Genomic DNA, 18891 nt, shown 5'->3' on the forward strand with positions numbered 1-18891 from the left:
CCATGATCGTGAACTGGATAAGGGTTACAAATAATGAATAAATTAATGAATAATAATAATAGAGTGGTCATAATTTGACAATAAATTTGAGAATAAAGTGATGTTAATTTCAGTAAACGATGCAAAATATTTTAAGCAATCTGTAATACTGACAACAAGTTTGATGGTTATAGTGGTACTACACACCACATTCAAAACAGTGGAGAGAGTTTTCTGGCCCCTCCCTCTCCTCCGCATGTGTGAAGCTCACACAGGTTGCCAGGTTGAGCAAACAACCTTCACAAAGATGAGTTCAAGAACTGTGGACCTTTATAGCTAAAATACCATAATCAACCTGCTAACGCAGAAAAGTGTACATCACTTCCCTAAAACATCTACCTACACTAGCGAAAGGCAAAATGTTAATGACCTGCTACTGTTTTCTTGTATTTACCAGCTTCGTATTTGACTCACCATTTTCACCAGTATTTCACTAGATGAGGCTTTATCTTCTTTAGATTTTCCCCTACCACCTTAAATGTCATTTTAGGAGGCAGACGTTTGCTTCTTATTCACATTTTTTTAATTCATATGTTTAGTTCCACCTTACCTGTCAGTTTACAGTACTAATATTTGTGTTATTTACCATGAAGGTTCCTATATGATTTTTTTTTTTTTGCGTTTTTTTTAACATTTGTTGTTTTATGGAAAGTTACAACAAGATTTATATGTCCGGGGAAAGTCAGTGGAAGATGACAGGAGATGAGGAAACGCGGACACAGCATTGCTAGATACTGCTTTTATGAAACACCAAAACATATTTGACTCTGCCCCCTTGTGGACAATTTTCAGTGTGCTAAATGTGAATGAGTGTGTGAAGTCAGTTACAGGCCAGCTCTATGAGGGGTGAGGGGTCATATATAAAAATGGAGTGCATTTAGTTTGTGATTTAATTCCATTAAAACAGACAGAAGGAAAAAATATATATATTGAGTTTTATTTACTATTTACTGTAATATGGGGCACTTTTGTCTAAGGTAATAGAAAATCAATGTATTTACAGCTGAGGGACTTTCCCTTTGAATAGCCAGGTATGTTAAGTCCAAAGTCAAACGGTTCTAATATGAAAAGTGATGAGACACATTCCTAGTGAATAATGTTCAACTTCAACTTCTTTGGCTAAACTGAGAATTCCCACAGTGTTGATACAACAACCCCTTCCGGTCTAATCACAAGGCCTGTTCATATCCCTCCGCGCCGCTGGATGGCGCTGAAAGCTGCTCCGCTCTGAAGCTGTTTGGAGGGTTTTTTGAAAAGGCTTGTGCGGAGGGAGGGTTTAAATCATGGATTAGTGTAAAATTAACAAATTGAAAGCCTTAAAGTACAGTTTTCCTCTTGAATTCGCTCTACTGGTCACCCGCTTCTAAGAAGACGGTGTTTCCTGAAGGTAAGGATCGTTCTAGAGATACTTTTAAAGTCGTTTTTGGGACGAAAACAAAGCGCAGTAGCCGAGACTATGAGCTGCTTTATTTGGGGGCTGTTCAAAATGCTCGGTCTAGAGTCAGATTCACCGCTTATTTAAATACATTTCAAGTGAGTATTGATTCTAGTTACACTTGAATAGAAGCTTCAAACCATAAAATATTCATAGTTTTTGTAATTACTAAGCAGTTTGTGTGAACACAGACCTTTGTGGTTGTAGTGAGCAAACCCCTCGGAAAACAGGCTGCATCTCCAATGGCTGCGTGCTCACTGTGTAGTGCCCTTGTTTGTGGAGACCTTTGAGACAACACTCACTCCATTTAATTTGCAGTTATCACTAACAACCAATGAGTACGTTATTTATTGTCAAAGGTATTACTGATGATGCTAAATAAAAGAATATGGCAAGGCAAAGAAAAATGTCCGATAGGAAATGGAATACTTAACAGCCCTGCAAAACCTAGGGGTATAGTACACAGCAGGATTTCTTAGATTATCCAGATAATGTAACCACAAAGTCAAGTCTGACCAGTAAACAAAGAGCTAAGGGGCCTTTTTGGCAGCCCTCAACTTTTCCCCACACACAAATCCACAGCTGTTTGTGTCAGTCTTTACACAGTGAGAAGGAAAAGCTCAGAACGAACTTCCTGTGTCTGAAAGGATGTGACGCTATTAAAAAGCCTGCACTGAGAAAAGGAAATAGACACACAAGTGCAAACTCCTGTTACTGTATTTTGAAAGTACACAGGCTCTGCAAATGTCTTTGTAAAGGAGATAAAGACAAAGGGTGGATCCTCTGGAAATAGTGTATTTATTTGCTTAAGTTTGTGTGTAAATGTTGTTTTTCCCTGATTCTGATTTATTATAAATTAATTAGGCTACGTCTACATAATGACTTTAATAAATGATGTGGTGGTGTGTTAGTGTGTGTTGTGCTGGTGCGAGTGGATCAGAAACAGCAGGACTGCTGGAGTTTTTAAACACGGTGTCCTCTAACTGTCCACTCTGTTAGACACACCTACATCACTGGTCCACCTTGTAGATGTAAAGTCAGAGACAGAAGCCCATCTGTGCAGCGCATATTAAAATACCACCACCATGGCAAGGTCACTGCAGGACTGAAACTGATCCTTCACCCAAATCATACCTGCTCTTTGGAGGTCCTGTAGTGTCATGAGCATTAAAGGACAGGGTGAAAGGGGGTTAGCAAAATATGTAGCACAACAGATGGACTGTGATCTGTAATGTTAGCTGCAGAATGGTAAAATAGGCATGATCGATATCCTAATAAAATATCAGGTGTGACCCAAGTAGACGTGATCTAAGAAAATACATATAGCACTATTGCACCTTTTGTTTGTGTATGGTCTTCTCATACCAGGTGGAGTAATGAAGTGTGGGCTGCGGGGATGTGACTTGGTTGGTTCTTTAACCCCGGGGCTTCGGCCACTGGAGGGAAAATCATTCTATCTGGATGAAGTGAAGAGCCGACCGTCAGGAATCCTCACTGATGTCATTGGCCGCCTGGGAGGGGTAAGCTTTGAAAGAAATATTTCTGAAGAGATTATGTTTAATGTCAGAGGGATATGTGTTTGGAGCCCATTTATGAAACTAATTTAAAGAATTGATTGCATTATTTAGAGAAAATGGGACCCACAACAACTCTGCAAGCTTGCATTACGAGTCTTTACTGATTTAATCAGGTGCCTCAAAGGGGTGATAGAAACAGACTCTGGGTTAGCTGTATGTGAGCAGAACTGTGTTCTCTGGAGAGATAGACCTCCATTCAGTCCCTTTGTGATGAGTTGGGGTTGTTTTTGTGAACCACAGTAAATCGTCCAACAACGGTGCATGACCTCACTAATGTTTGTGGCTAAATACTTTCATTTCTCATTTCACGTTCATTTCTCTAAGCAGTTTTTTAACATCTAATGTGAAGCCTTCCTAGAAGAGAAGAGGCTGCCATTTCTGTTTGCTCTACATCACCAGTGGGTGTCTACCGTTAATGTCTATACAGTGTATGTTTATCTGGCTTTATCTTTTCATCCAGAAAGTGGAGAGTTTCCTCCATAAAGACGTGAGTGTGGTTATCACAGGGAACAGAGAGGCTCTGAGTAATGGACCACTGGAACCTTCCCCACATGACCTGGGAAGGGTCAAAATTAAAGCTGTGGGTTCTCCTCATCTCCAGAAAGAGAGTGTAACCACTGCTCAGCGTCCAGGAACCCCAAGACCACCGGTAATTATATTCTTCCCTGTTTAAAGACACTGCATTGAAAGGATGCATTGACCTAAACCTAGCTGTTAACATATAGCATATCAGTTAGCTTTATTATTTCATAAACCTGAAGTTGATAATGCACAGATAGTGGATGTAGGTTGAAGTGATGTGATCCGATGCACAGTAGCTTGCATTTGGAACAAGAGGTTCCCATGAAACTGTTCTAGATTCCTTTAAAACCATATACCACCATACCACTGGATGAAATGGAGTGGGTAAGACTGCTACCATCTGTGTGACAGATTGGGGTTCATTTCCCAGCACCAGCAGTTGCACAATAAATGGATATGTGGATTTGACACTCGTATTTGAATGTTTTAAAGGAACAGCACCTGAAACCGGCCTTTGGGCACAGGGATGTTAGATGGTGAAAAATGCAGCTGTGGTGTGTATATTGTTTGTGTGTGGGTGTCGGGGGGAATATGACTTTTTATTATCCTTGTGGTATTCTTTTAAGAACCGTGATAACTTGTGGAAAGGCCGTGTGATGTCTTTTAACATTATATATGGAGGCTTAGCTTCCATTGTCTTGATGTTCATTCATTCATTCATTCATTGTCTGTAACCGCTTATGCAGTTCAGGGTCCAGAGCCTACTCAGAATTATTGGGCACAAGGCGGGAACAAACCCTGGTCGGGGCGCCAGTCCTTCACAGGGCAACACACACACACACGGACACTTTTGAGTCGCCAATCCACCTACCAACGTGTGTTTTTGGACTGCAGGAGGAAACCCACGCAGACACAGGGAGAACACACCACACAAACAGTTACTGGAGCGGGACTCGAACCCACAACCTTCAGGTCCCTGGAGCTGTGTCACTGTGACACTACCTGTTGCGCCAACTGCTGTATTTTGTTTGCTTTATTTTATATATCCTGTGCTTTTTTTTTTCCCCAGGTTTGGGGTAGCCGTGGAAAGGCATTGTTGGAGAAAGCCATCAGCAATAATGTAAGTATATAAATATTTTAAGCATTTAAATCTGATTCTATGGATGGCTAAACAGACATTTGGCACCATCAGAAATATTTTTAATAAGTCAATAAAAATAATTATTTCATCACACAAATCTACTTGATTTCTTTTAGCTAGCTGTTAAGATATGGCCTTCATGCATTAAGTTTCCACATTAAATTCAAGACAAATTTTCCTCACTGAATTAAACACAGTATAGTGGCTGTTTATCCATGCCTCAGTTTCTCACCCATGCTCATCTAGGTGCTGTGTTGCATTGATGGTGGGAAGTTTGGACCCAGTGTTTATTTTCTAAACAAAAACATATCCACTATCCTCGGGGACTCCCAAATACACACATGATCCAGCTGAGCCCCCCCACTGCTTGAAGCCAGACCCCTGGAGTTTTGAACTGAGCTGATGTCTGACTGTACCCTTGAAATAACTTCAGCGTGTGGCAGATTTTTTCAGTTTATAGTTTAGGCGTTCAGAACTGAACAGTAAGGCAAATTTACCCCCAACAGTGGTCAATCAGTATCGAGTCCCTATATGAACCAGCTATATCCTTACATGGGAGTGGCCATGTTTAAAACAGTACAGAATTTGACACATCCAGGACACTAGGTGTCAGTGAAATGACTGTTTCATAACATAAAGGATCGTTGGAGAAGATGGCTGACAGCTCCTTTAAAGAAGCAAACCTCCGACTCCTAAAACATCATGACTGATGTAACTGTATTTTGGGGTAAATGTGACTTTTCTTGCTGACAAATCAGTTTAAGATCTGCCATCTTTTACCTAACCATCTGTTGCAGGACAAGACTCGGGGCAGTGTGCTGACCAACGCTCGGTCCTGGGGGGTGAAGATAGTGGGTGCAGATGGTATCCTTAAATCAACTCTGAATTTGTCATAGATTTCATTGTGTGTTCTGTCCTTGCTTCATCTCACTGTCTCTGAAGGGTTTGGTGTGTTCTACCTGTGGGGGTTTCTCCCACAATCCAAAAAACATGTTTATAGGTGTATTGTCTGTGTGAAATTATGATTTTGTGATACTCTGTAATGGACTGGTATTGCCTTTTGCCTAATGATTCTGGGCAGGACCCACCATGACCCTGTTCAGGATTAAGCAGTTTATAAAAAGAAAAAAAAGAATAAATGGACTGTTCTTGTTTGAATTGATCTTGCAGTTGAGAAAGCCCTCTACAAATTAAACTTATTATTGTCGCTGTTTAAAAAAAAATGCAATTAATTATATAAATCAGAAAAAATTTGACATCAATAAGTATATGTATTGTGTATATATTTAACATTTATTAGATAACTTTTTAATTTTTTCTCCAATTTAAATGTATTGTTTCTTTTTTCTAATTAAAATATTATTTAAATATAATTTTGTTGCCAGAGGAGGGCGCCACAGCCAATGTGAACTGCAGGAACATGTCTGTCCTCTGGTTTTGTGTTTCTGTTTAATTCTTAACTAATGATCAGATTTCCTGAAGTTTGTGGATCAATTGACGGTTGAACTCTCTGTTCATAAAAGCAGGAGAATCGAGGTAATTCAAGGTGTTTTTTTTCCCCATTTATTTATTTCCTTTGGATAGATGGATGATAGATAGATAGATAGATAGATACTTTATTGATCCCCAGGGGAAATTCAAGGTCGCAGTAGCTTACAGACTTACAGACATCACATACAACAATCACTAAACAGCAATGGACTAATAAATATTTAAAAAAAAACACCCTAAAACAAATATCAAAATATCAAATCAAATACCCAAGAAGTTGACGTAGTGTGCTTAAGGATAATCAATCAATCATCAGAATAATCAAACATAACCTGGCAAGAATCTGTGATACTGTGAGCAGCTGAGTGCAGCATATGGTTTAAAAGTTGAAAAAGTGTGGATAGTGCAAAGGGTATGGAATGTGCAATATCAGTGCATTTTCAGAATTAGAAATTTTAAATATTAAATAAAATAGTGCAAGGCAATTCAGTGCAATGTACCTGTATTAAGTATAAACCTACTATTGTAGCTGTCAGATTAAGGTACACATGAGGTAGATGAGTTGGTTGACTTGTCCAGTGGTTGACCTGTCTATTGTCCAGTTAGGTACACATGTGCAAATATGGAGGAGGTGGTGGTGTTGGATGGGCAGACAGACTATGCAGAGAAGTCCATCTCTCCTCTACCCTTTAGTGAATCATTGAACAGCTCAATAGCCCTGGGGACAAATGACTTCCTCAGTCTGTCAGTTGAGCCTGGCAGTGAGCAACGTCTCCAGCTGATCAAGCTCTTCTGCTTAGTTATGATACTGTGGAGTGGATGGCACTCATTGTCCAAGATGCTAATCAGTTTGTTCAGGTCCTCTTGTTTGATATGGAAGTGATGCACTCCAGTTCAGCCCCCACCACAGAGCCAGCTTTCTTAACCAGCCTGTGTAGTCGCCCAGCATCCCTCTTCTTTATGCTTCCTCCCCAGCATACCACAGCATAAAAGAGGACACTGGCAACAACAGTCTGGTAAAACATCCTGAGGAGCTTGCTGCAGACATTGAAGGACCCCAACCTCCTCAGGAAGTACAGCCTGCTCTGCCCTTTCTTGTAGAGTGCTTCAGTGTTGGCTGTCCAGTCCAGTTTATTGTCTAAGTGTAAGCCCAGATACTTATAGGTGCCCACCACCTCCACGTAGACCCCATCGATGGTGACTGGTAGCAGGACAGGCTTTGACCTGCGGAAGTCCACCGCCATCTCCATGGTCTTTGTGCAATGGTGCAAACTGAACCACCTCCAACTGAGCACTTCAAAGACCTCCACCAGGCTCCTGTACTCCTCCTCCTGCTCGTTCCTGATACAATCCACAGTGGCAGTATCATCAGAGAACTTCTGCATGTGGCACGACTCAGTGTTGTAGCAGAAGTCAGACGTGTACAGGGTGAACAGGACTGGTGAGAGCACAGTTCCTTGTGGAGCTCCTGTGCTGCAGATCATAGTGTTGGAGAGACAGTTCTTCAGTCTCATGTACTGTGGCCGCTCTAACAGATAATCTGTAATCCAGGTTACCAGGTGAGCGTCCACACCCATCTGTTGGAGCTTGTCTCCCAGTCTGAGAGGTTGGATGGTGTTGAAAGCGCTTGAGAAGTCAAAGAACATGATTCTCACAGCACTGTTCCCCTTATCCAGGTGTGAATGTGTCCTGTGTAGGAGATAAGTGATGGCATCCTCCACGCCCACTTTCTCCTGGTATGCAAACTGTAGTGGGTCCAGTGTAGTTGGATGGCTGGAGACTGATGGCTGTTGACTGCAGCCGTTGACACCGTGTGAGGGAGGGGTGTGATAGCCTGTGATGGGGGTCGCCTAGAGTATGATGGAGGTGTTGGTTGGTCGGGCAAGCACACAAGAGCAGTGTCCGAGTCAATAAGGGGTGGCTGGCATACCACTGCCATCGGAGCTGGATCCGGATCAGGGCGGTCAAACCTGCAGTAGAACTGGTTCAGCCAATTCACCGTGTCCAGATCCCCCTCCACAGAACTGCTGCTCTTTTTGAGGCCAGTGATGGTCTTCATACCATCCCAAACCTCCGTCATGTTGTTCTCCTGTAGCTTCTGTTCCACCTTCTTTCTGTAGTCCTCCTTAGCCTCTTTCAGCTTAACTTTGAGTTCCCCTTGTACGCGCCTCAGCTCTGCCATGTCTCCCTCTCTAAACGCCATTTTCTTCCTATTGAGAAGGGCCTTGATATTGCTGGTTATCCAAGGCTTGTTGTTGGGAAAGCAGCGTACAGTTTTCGTGGGAACAACAATGTTCATACAGAAGTTCAGGTAGTCAGTAGTGCAATGTGTGACCTCCTCTAAGTCCTCCCCAATCTTTTAAAATATTCAGATAATGGAGAGATTAAAAAAATGAACTAAATGTAAAGCAGTGGATTGTACCTAGTAATTCCAGGTGGGATCCGGTCTCACTGCTAACCTGATCAGGATGCATCGGTTACTGAATATAGTCTCTAACATCATACATTCTCATATGAGGGAACTAAAGAGCCTGTTTTCTTACATTAACATTAGCTGAGGTGAAAACAGGTAATTAGCGTTTGGCTGTTTATCTTTTTTTTCTTTTTTGTTTTTTTTTTTTGTTTTTTATAAATCACATTCATTGTCTATTTGCATTGCCTAGTTTCTCTGTGTAATTTCTGATCCTTTTACCTATGTTTCTTGTTGTAAAACAGAAGAAATCTAATGAATCTTCAGGAGGACGGGTTGTGAAAGGTAACGCACTATTCAGCAAGCCTAATTCTTAGTTTAAGAAGAAAATTTATTTCCAAAAATGTTAATTTCTGTAGAATAAAAAAATATTGTAATCTTAAACTAAAAGTGAATGTAATGTGAATTTGGTGGATGTTTTGGAGCATTTCTGTGGGATAATTTGTCATGGAGACATTTTTTTGTTCAGACGCCAGCTGTATATTTTTTATGTGTGTCACAATGCCTCACAGTGCATTTCATGTCTCTCGTGTTGTCCCTCTTTCTACAGCAGGTGTCCTTAAAGGTGACTTCCTTAAAGTAGAGGACTCCAGCAGGTCAGTGCTTTCTCACATTCTGTGCATATATATGTTTGTGACTCTCTGTAGAAGTAGTTGCACATGAGCCTAAGTTCCAACAGTGGCCTAGCGGTGCATTAAGCTCCTTGTTCTTTTGTCTGAATGCCATTAAATCCTCACAAGACTGTTCCACTGTGTAGTGTAAAGCCTTCCTGGAAGATTAGAATTACATATAGAACGAACAAACACTTTGCCATAAAGTGTGTGACTCAAATAGAAAAGTAATTTTGGTATTCCATAGTGACTTTATGCCTTTTTAAAAAGATTTCCTCTGTTCCTGTGACGTCTAAGTGTAAAAGTGGCTGTACCTGTTGTCCATGACATATGGATGTATCCAATGTCCAAGCCAATGTGGTAAATATGACCTAGCTCAGATTTTGCTCTGGGTTTCATAAGCTCTCCAGCTTGTGGCATGTCACGGGGTTAACATTTCAGGCCCTTTGGCTGTAGTTAATTGACTACCTTCAGATCTCCATTAGCCATATTGGATGAGGTCCAGTGGTGCAGGGCACCCCTAGGGCCTTGATCCTTTGGTGGGGTATCTATTGCACCCCCTGCTAAACCTCCAGGCTGGCTGCACCTGCAGGGGGTCTGCAGGGTGAAAAGCCCTTTTCGACAGCTATTAGCTAATGAAGAAGGTAATTATCTCTGAAGAGGTGTTTAGTTGTAGGTTTCTGAAATGGATCTTGGTAGAGCGGTTAGCTTTGTGTTTGTGGCAACAGCGCTGTTCTAGTTGATGTTAAAAATGGTGTGGCTGTTGTTTTCTGGTGGGTGATAGAACTGCTGTCTTCTGGTTAATGGTAGAACTGTTCTGCTGTGGTGGACTGTAGAACTGTTCCTCTCTCTTGATGTTGAATCCAGTCTTTGAGTTTGCTTCATCATTTGAACACAGCAGCTGTCCTTCACATTGCATGAAAATTTCATGATGAACGGACCAATAGAAATGCTCCTAAATTATTTGGAGTAAAGGTGTTTTGGAGTAGCATGTTTTTTTTTGGATAGCGCTGAAATGTTTTAAAGACCCATTCATTGAGAAGATATATTTAAGAGTATAATTAAATATATTAATAGAGTATTAAGAACCTCAGTTTACGATAAAACATTTAATGTTGGACTGTATTGATTTTGGCCACGAGAGGAAACGGATCTGAACTGCGAAGTCCACGACAGAATTATTCAACAATACGAAAGCATCAATGCTCTTAGGTTCTGTTACCGACAGGAATTTTAAGTAACACACATGACAAGCTTAAATAGATTGCAGCCTCAACATCTCTAAAATCAAACTGTATTGGTTAAATAATTACATCTTACTACCGTTCTTGCCATGAACGTGGCCCTATGGGCAGATATGGTGTTAAATACAAACTACCTAACTAACTAACTACAGAGTATTAAATAAAATGTTTGCTGTAGAAAGGCTTTCTCTGGCTGAAAGAGACTGAAGTGTAAACCATGTAAACTAAGAGTTAAACCATTTTCCATTTACTCTATTGTCAGAGCTTTTTCCCATTGCAGATGTGGTCAAATTTATTCAGTGTTTACATGAATACAGTACAAAATGTTGATTATTAATTAAAAAAAAACTGTGAGCTGTACTTGAAGGCAGCTGGTGTGCCTTGGAAACTGTTAACGTTTGCACTCTGTTCTTGCAGACAAAAAAAATCAGAATTGTAAATGACAAGTATTTCTGTGCTTCACTGGCAGAAAGTACAGGCCACTGCACTCTCAGTCTCTGAGCTTCCCCTTACTCAGCTACATGGGGAAGTTCAGTCCTTTTGAGCCTCCTGCACCACCACGGCCAAGGAAGAGGAAGGAGGATGAACCCAGCAAAGATCAGCTCAGGTATTTTACTGCTGTTTACAAAAAAATGAGCTCCAGCCCTTAATTTGTGTCGCTCAAATGGACTTAATCACTGAAAACAGAATGTATTTTCCTAAATTGATTCTCCCGTTATTAGAAATGTACTTTTCTCCTGTTTGTTAAATAAACATAATTGTGAACTGTTATTAGTTAGTTAGTTATTTTATTTTTTTTAACCACATACTTACCTCCCCAAACCATATATGGAACCTAAATGGCATTGTTTAGACCAGTTTAGATTCCATTCATTCAGCACAACTTATGAAGCCCAGACTGTTTATTGGATACGCTATATTACAGCAACCAATCAGAACAAGGAACATTAGCATATTTTCAATATGATTTTATTTTTCCCTCCCTTTTTCCAATCATGTTCAAATTTCAAAATATCATGATAAATAGTTAAAAAATTACCTGAAATACATTTTTTTCATAATTTCTTTCATATCATATTATCCAGCATTTTTGGAGATGTGAGGATTTGTTCTGAAAACAAGTATATAAAATACATCCAGTTTAATTCAGCGCTAAAGCGGGGTTGAAATATATTTAAGACACATGGATGTATCAGTGAATCTTAGGGAAGTGGACACATTTATAATTCCTGTGTTCCACTGATCTGTTTCAGGAAAAGTGAAGAGCCCATCAGTAGTTATGATAATAAACCCTCAGCCCCTCTTCCACAGTCACCATCTCCCAGACGCCCTCGCAAAAAGAGCTCGGGCTACTGTGAGTGCTGCCAGATCAGTTACAAAGATCAGGACGAGGTGAGGACCTAATCAAGTGTACCAAGGGATAATCATCTCACTAAAGATAATATCATATTTTACAGATGCATATTTCTTACTGGATCGTTTTAAATGTTGTGGTTGTATGAGGGAACTATCAACAACATTGAGATCCTTAAGTTTAGTAGATTTGACAGCTCCTGTTCTTAAGGAATATATCCATCATTCACTCTGTTCACTTCCTACGTTCAACTGATTGTAGAATTGTGAGGTATATCCCAAAATATTTTGTATTCTGGAAATGTAAATTTCAATCAAATGACTGATTGCAATCAAAAGTGACACAAGGTTTTCACTAATATGTCTAATGTAGCTGAAACAACTTCAGTGTTTAATATGTACTGTATCTAAAATGATTATTGGGCATTGACTGGTCCATTTTGGTTCATTAACAGGTTTGGTATAAAGCCGCTGTAATGTGGCTTTTAAAGTATGTTTCAGATCGTAACCCAGTGACATTGTATTTTCTCTAGTTCCACAATCTAAACTGAATGCCTTACAGTTAGTTAACTGCTGTACATTGGTTCTGATTTTGTAAGTGCAATTAATTATGGCTGATCATGTGTGTAAATGTGAAATATAAGTGCTGTTTTTGCGTTATAACACCTTTTATAAAAAGTAAATGTGTTCTGTTTGTAATAAATAACTAAAACCTGCCACTTTTTTAGTGAGGGACATGATCTGAAGTGCAGGAAAGCACTGGAAGCTCCTGTGCACTCTTTTATTGTCATCTGTGTTTCTCTGTTATTTTGTTAAATAGCACTTGCAGTCCGATCTGCATCGTGGCTTTGTGGAGGACATTGCTAACTATGCTGTTGTAGACCAGTTGGTGGCAGACATGGATGCTGGTTTTTCATATCGTCTCAATCAACATGTTGACTGTACATTGATTAGGTGGGAATTCTTTTGCGGTATTTACACTAAGCTCTTATCAGTCCTGAAATACACCGTTTTCTCAATTACTGTGTAACATTGTGTTTTTTTTTTTTTTTTTTTTTTTTTTCTTTTTCCCCCTTTACATTCTTTCTACCCTCTCCCCTCTTTTTGCAGGTCGCCATGCTGCTCTCCAGTACATTTAATCCCTTCTATGGATATAGAGCTACAGACCAAAAGTGAGACAGAAACAGCCCCCCAGACCCTTCTAAACCACGGTTCTGATCAGCTGTCCACAATCATGGGCACTGGCAATATGAATGCTGAACATGGCTTTGGTCCGGTTTGTGAATCTCCACTTCAGCCACAAGAACCAGGCTTTAACGTACCACCATTACCCTCCCTTGAAGCCAAGCCTGTGGAAGATAGAGTAACCATCCTTCTTATCTCAGAACTTGAACATGAAGGCCCTATTCCCAATCTCTGCCCAGAGGACATTTGTTGTGGATCTAATAGTGAACCACAACCACAAAATCCAAGCCCTGTTCCATGTGCTCCACATAAGGCTGGCTTGGATCATCCCGAAGCCAATGCTGCAAACAATCTAGGAGAGGTTAATTCTGCTTGCCCAAACCCTTTGCTCAACCCAGGTCCTTCACAACAGACAAGACTAGACGAGAATGATGACTTCTCAGCTCCATCAAATAGTTCCAAACAGCGGCTTGGTCACTGTCATGGTGCAGAAACTGGAGGCACCTTGATGGTAAGGGAACACACACCATTAGCTTCAAATATAAATAGGATGGAAATCTGTGAAAGACAATCCTTCTCTTGTTCTGTATCATCTCCTACCGGTAAACTATCAACTCGAGTGAACCCCAGGAAACGTGGCAGGTCCTTCACACTCAGCCCTAAGAGTTTCAAGAAGATGAGGCTTAGTCAGTGGTCTAGACGATGGTCTGGTCCCACTGATAAGAACAGTGTAAATGCAACATATCTTTATACACCTTTTGTTTGTTCTGAGGTACTGTCTGTAGAAGAGAGACTTGAGGCTAAAGGCACAGAGGCCTGTGACTCTGTAGAATATGAAATTTGTGAGCAGGATTTGCCTGATCCTCTCTCAGAAACTCAAATCAGTACCCTCACCAACATCCCAGAGAAGAGTATTTCTGTTCAGCAGGATCGACATGGGAGCTCTGGAACACAGGATGACCAAGTAACTAATCAGGACCCAGAAGGAGCACCCACATTGGAATCCAATGTTAATGCTAATGGCGATAAATCTTCAGAACTGGGTCCTCCTCAGTTATACCCATTTTACCTCGATGACATCCACCAGCAGCAGCCTCCTGCTCTTAACCCTCCAAAGCTCATCCCTGCTGTGCCTTTTCCTTCTCCTCCTGAGCAGGTTTCTCTGCCGCTTGTGAGTCAGACGTCCAGCGCTTCCCTCCTTTCCCAGTCCTTCTCTTCTGTCTGCATCGAGTCGGCTCTCGTCCCAGACTGTACCTTTTCTCCTACCTCTTCTGAGTCGGACTGGGACTCAGGCTTGATGTCGAACTTGGCACCTGCAGTTCACCTCCAGCCCAGAGAAAGGAGCTGCGAGCTGGAAGTGGGGTTGCTGTTGCAAAGGCGGTGTGCTGGGGTCCAGGATGGAAGCTATGCGTCACAGCTGTATTCTGTGCTGCAACCTACCATTCCACCTCCACCAGATTTTGCAGACTCATTAAAGCTAAATTCACTCTGCAGACCTATGGAAACAGTGGACAGACGCATAATTCAGAGTCTGGGAGTGTAGGTCATCATGACCTTGTTTGGCCTTTTTGTGGTGGTCGACTACTGTCGGGGTATTCTTCTGGTTTTGTATTGTGGTAGCTTCCTCATCTGTTTCATGAACCCTTAAAGAACAGGACAAGGACATCAAGTTTTCTTGAATTCACCAGCACAATAAGCACTTATACATTTACATTACAGTATCCTATGTTCATGATATGCTTTGTAAGCAACCACCAAAAATGTTCAGCTTTCCACAGCGAGCGTAGGCTGTGGTCGCAGTCTGCATTATTTGCAATCAGTAACATCAGTTAATACAGATTCCTACAGCTTTGTGCTCTTCTAGTGTCTGTTTTTATTTGTTCTTCCTGATTATCAGTATCCTCTGCATGCCTCTGCTTTCCACACCTCCTCTAACAACCTTTTTTGCCGGCCTGGGTCGAGCTCCTCACCACCCCTCCGTGTCCTGCAGTTTCACTCCGGTCTTTTCATCAGCAGTATCCGGGAACGGGCGCTGGTATTTGAGAATTTAATGAGCCTTCTCTGGAGGGGGCATTACTCAATTAGTTTAAGTGCTGTGTCTGGCCCAATTCCCATTTACAGCCATTTGTGATGGTGGAATGGAGGTATAGGAAGCTGTGGGGGTATACTGTCAAGTCAGCAGTGTCCCATTGTTTCATCTGCGAAAGGGACAGCCAAATCTTTGATAGCGGGATGATTTGATGTGTCATTTTGAAGGACTGTGGTCCAGGATAATTATGAAATATGCAACAAAATGCAGAGACGGATGAATGTTAGCACGGATAGGTTAGATTTACCGTGTGTGGGCAAGTCATTTGGTTGTATGTGTGTGAATAGTAAGGTGGCGTCTGTAAATTGTTGGTCTAAAAATACTTGGTCTTGTCACTGTAGAACTGCTTTAAGGAGTTTTCTGGAACTTGGTTAAAAGAGCTTAGAGACATTTGATTTTCTGAGATTCAAAGGAAGACTAGTTACCCTAAAGTTTATTTGTGTTAATACACATTAATAGACAAGTGGTCCTCTAAAAACCTTACTAAACATATTGGTTTAAAATGTATATAACATCGCTACATGATTACATTTTCAAAGCTGTGATGGTGAAATTGGTAGAAAGATGTATGTAGGACATAGCTACCTTATGAATTCCTGTCTTAAATTGTATCATTTAAGTGTATAATAAATGGGGACGTTCGCCTCCCCCCCACATTTGAGCATTTCTAAACACGAAAAATGTAATTTTTATTTGCACCTCGGTTTCCAATGCTGGGAATTTTTTCCACGAATAATAGTTCTGAAAAACAAATTATACTTGAATCTATAACTCTTACAGGGAATCTATATGCTTACAGGGTAGTTGCCATGTCTTTTCTAATAACACCACTGTTTATCCCTGACAGTCTATGTATTCCTACATGTTTCGCCTCATTTTGCTCCAGAATTTCATTGATTTTTTTTTTTTTTTTTTTTGTTAAAAGGGGAAAAAAAAGTACCATCTGTACTCATCAGCACTAAGCACCTGACAGCGCCTATGTAAGATCCAAGTGTATAAAAGGCAGTTTAAACAACTATGCTTTAGCCCCCTCTAATGCCTTTTCATTAACAAGCTGATGAAGTAATTACGAGGAACTTTTGTGTTTGTATCAGACAAAGTGTGTGGGCACAATGGGGTTAATAAGGCTTATGCAATTTCGTAGAATCTGAGGGAGGTGGGGTGGGGGTTTTATTTGACATTGTTTTAAGAAATATTCAAGAACTTGGTATAAAAACTATCTGAGATTACTCTGAATCCCCTTGTGTGTGTTAGGAAATGCTCAAAAGTGATAACAGTGAACCTCCCCTTTGAGAATGTGTGGTTTTGTCGTCTTCAGAAAGATTTGATGTGTTCACGGGGGCTATGAAATTTCTTTTGGTGTCTTGTTGTTTAAGTCCTTTAAATAAAAAGGATTTTGAACTTGTCCTTTGGGTTTTGCCAAGGGACTCCCCGTCTCCATCCCTGTTGTCTTTAACTTTACCTCGTAGCTGTTCGTGTTTAGAATCTGTTTGCTGGATATGAAGTTGTCTGACTCATGATAAATTGTTTAAGATTTAAGGTGCAGCTAAGTAAGGACGAGGTATTAAAATGCAGCTCATTTTTAAAAGTCTTAGATTTCTTTATGAAATGTTTGAAATTTTATTTCTGATTTTAAGAAACGTTTTGTTGAAAGATTTTATGTAAAATAGTACGCTTTCCACCTTGGTAGTTATCTTGTTTTATATTTTTATCTGTCCTGCCCCTGTTTTTGAAACTGCATTAAATCCTGTGATGTCTAACATAGGTTCTTTTTATTGTTTTTATTATAAACACACTGTATAAATTCATGCAAATCTAGATCCATAATAAAGATCGTATTGTAAATATTATTTCATGTTTATTTGCAAATTCTGAGTTTTAAAAAGCATACATCCTGAATAACTACATTATTATCTTGTCTGATTTCACAAAACCCTGATGCAGACATTCACAGCTCTAAAACTGAAGTTCAGTTTGTGGATATTTGCTAATTCTTTGTTGCAGCTTGGCCCAAATATTCTTGGCTCAAATCCTGGCTTTGTCTTAGTTTTGTGAAGCAGAGTTATGCCTAGTGACAGTGTGTTGTATTCATATCGCAAGCTGTGTGGTCGTTTACCAAAATTACCAAAAACTGCTGGTTTTTGATTTGTAACAGAGGCCCTCAGGAAATTGTGCTACAACAAAAACAGTTCTGTGTGAAACAAAGTGGCAAACACAGCATTTACCCCACTCCATTCTCCCCTATGGCAGTGCTCATGGTGCTAGCCAACACAGGCATCTGTCAGTTGATGTGTCAGACCTTAGCAGTTGATACTCCCTCCTCTGGGGGTTATAGATCTCTGGCTAATGCATTAGCAGGGGTTCAAAAAGAAGCAGTGGCTGGTTTTACATGTATCAGAGGAAGCACCTGCTTACACTCCCCCTCTCAATATTGGGGGGGTCTTTGCTAACAAATGGAACTGGTGATGAGCAATAATAACTGGAGTGAAATTTCAGCAAAAATTGTTTTTAAATCTTCACTGTTTCAGACAGTGGCCATCTAGATGTGCCGTAAATTTGTCTATTTGTTGTCTATATGTTGTTTACCTCAATGACTGGAACATCTGTTCAAGATGTTGTCCTTGACATGTACACAAGATGTTTGCACACACACAGGTGGGCTACCTCCTTAGCTATTGCCCCAGTTGCAAGGTATATGGCCATGTCACATGACTTAAGTGCTCTATGACTGTGTGAAAGTAGAGGTGAAGTAAGTGCATTAAGTTCACTCAGCTGAAGGACACTGTAGGGATCGATTAGCCTCCTTTAAACCTGCTCATAAGGCACATATTGCTGAGCAGTGGAATACCAGATCTGCTTTTAGCTGCATGTGTTCATCACTGTGGGCAGATCTGACTGTGTGTGTGTGTGTGTGTGTGTGTGTGTGTGTGCGCGCGCGTATGCATGAGAGAGACAGTGAGATGTGATGGCTCAAGCCGACATTTGCTCCTCGGAAGTGTTATGTGGGCTTATGTAAGTTTGATTATGCAGCGCCAAACACTTCAACTGACTAATTTCAGACTTTAATCAGATAATATTAATTACCATAAGTGGTGACTAGGGCTGTGCTGTATTGTATTGTTCACAATAACCTAGTCATATTTTTTTAAAACGATAAGAAATTTCAATATCGTGATGCAAAATAAATGTAGCATAAAAAAATCTTGGTAAGTTAGTTGTTTACAAAATAAGCAAATGTTTACAGGTTTTTTGTCACTTTATATTTGAAAATTTATCTTACATACTTTAATAAACAAAAGCATAATATTATTAATATATGTAAAATATATTTCATTTAATATGTTTAATATTCTGAGTTTGGTGTGTTCTCCCTGTGTCTGTGTGGGTTTCCTCCGGGTGACTGTCTGTGAGGAGTTTGGTGTGTTCTCTCTGTGTCTGTATGGGTTTCCTCCGGGAGACTATGAGGAGTTTGGTGTGTTCTCACTGTGTCTGTGTGGGTTTCCTCTGGGTGACTGTGAGGAGTGTGGTGTGTTCTCTCTGTGTCTGCGTGGGTTTCCTCCAGGTGTTCTGGTTTCCTCCCACAGTCCAAAAACACACGTTGGTAGGTGGATTGGCGACTCAAAAGTGTCCGTAGGTGTGAGTGAATGTGTGTGTGTGTGTTGCCCTGTGAAGGACTGGTGCCCCCTCCAGGGTGTATTCCTGCCTTGTGCCCAATGATTCCAGGTAGGCTCTGG

At 40.6% G+C, this 18891-nt stretch overlaps 1 protein-coding gene across 2 annotated transcripts; it reads left to right on the top strand.

Moving 5' to 3' along the window:
- The first annotated feature begins 1289 nt into the window (after window positions 1–1289).
- On the top strand, window positions 1290–16960 carry dbf4b (DBF4B-CDC7 kinase regulatory subunit). Of its 2 annotated transcripts, none has more exons than XM_066662661.1 (12): window positions 1290–1426; window positions 2843–2994; window positions 3512–3700; window positions 4643–4693; window positions 5512–5578; window positions 6186–6250; window positions 8921–8960; window positions 9226–9271; window positions 11000–11137; window positions 11784–11922; window positions 12704–12837; window positions 12994–16960. In XM_066662661.1, the coding sequence occupies exons 2-12, from the start codon at window positions 2851–2853 to the stop codon at window positions 14609–14611; spliced, it is 2631 nt and encodes an 876-aa protein (XP_066518758.1). In that variant the 5' UTR covers window positions 1290–1426; window positions 2843–2850; the 3' UTR covers window positions 14612–16960. The 2 variants fall into 2 exon arrangements, with proteins under 2 accessions (XP_066518758.1, XP_066518759.1); XM_066662662.1 differs by having other exon boundaries at window positions 9229–9271.
- Window positions 16961–18891: the final 1931 nt, after the last annotated feature.

This window comes from Hoplias malabaricus, chromosome 3, assembly GCF_029633855.1.
Source record: "Hoplias malabaricus isolate fHopMal1 chromosome 3, fHopMal1.hap1, whole genome shotgun sequence".
Classification (NCBI taxonomy): domain Eukaryota; kingdom Metazoa; phylum Chordata; class Actinopteri; order Characiformes; family Erythrinidae; genus Hoplias; species Hoplias malabaricus.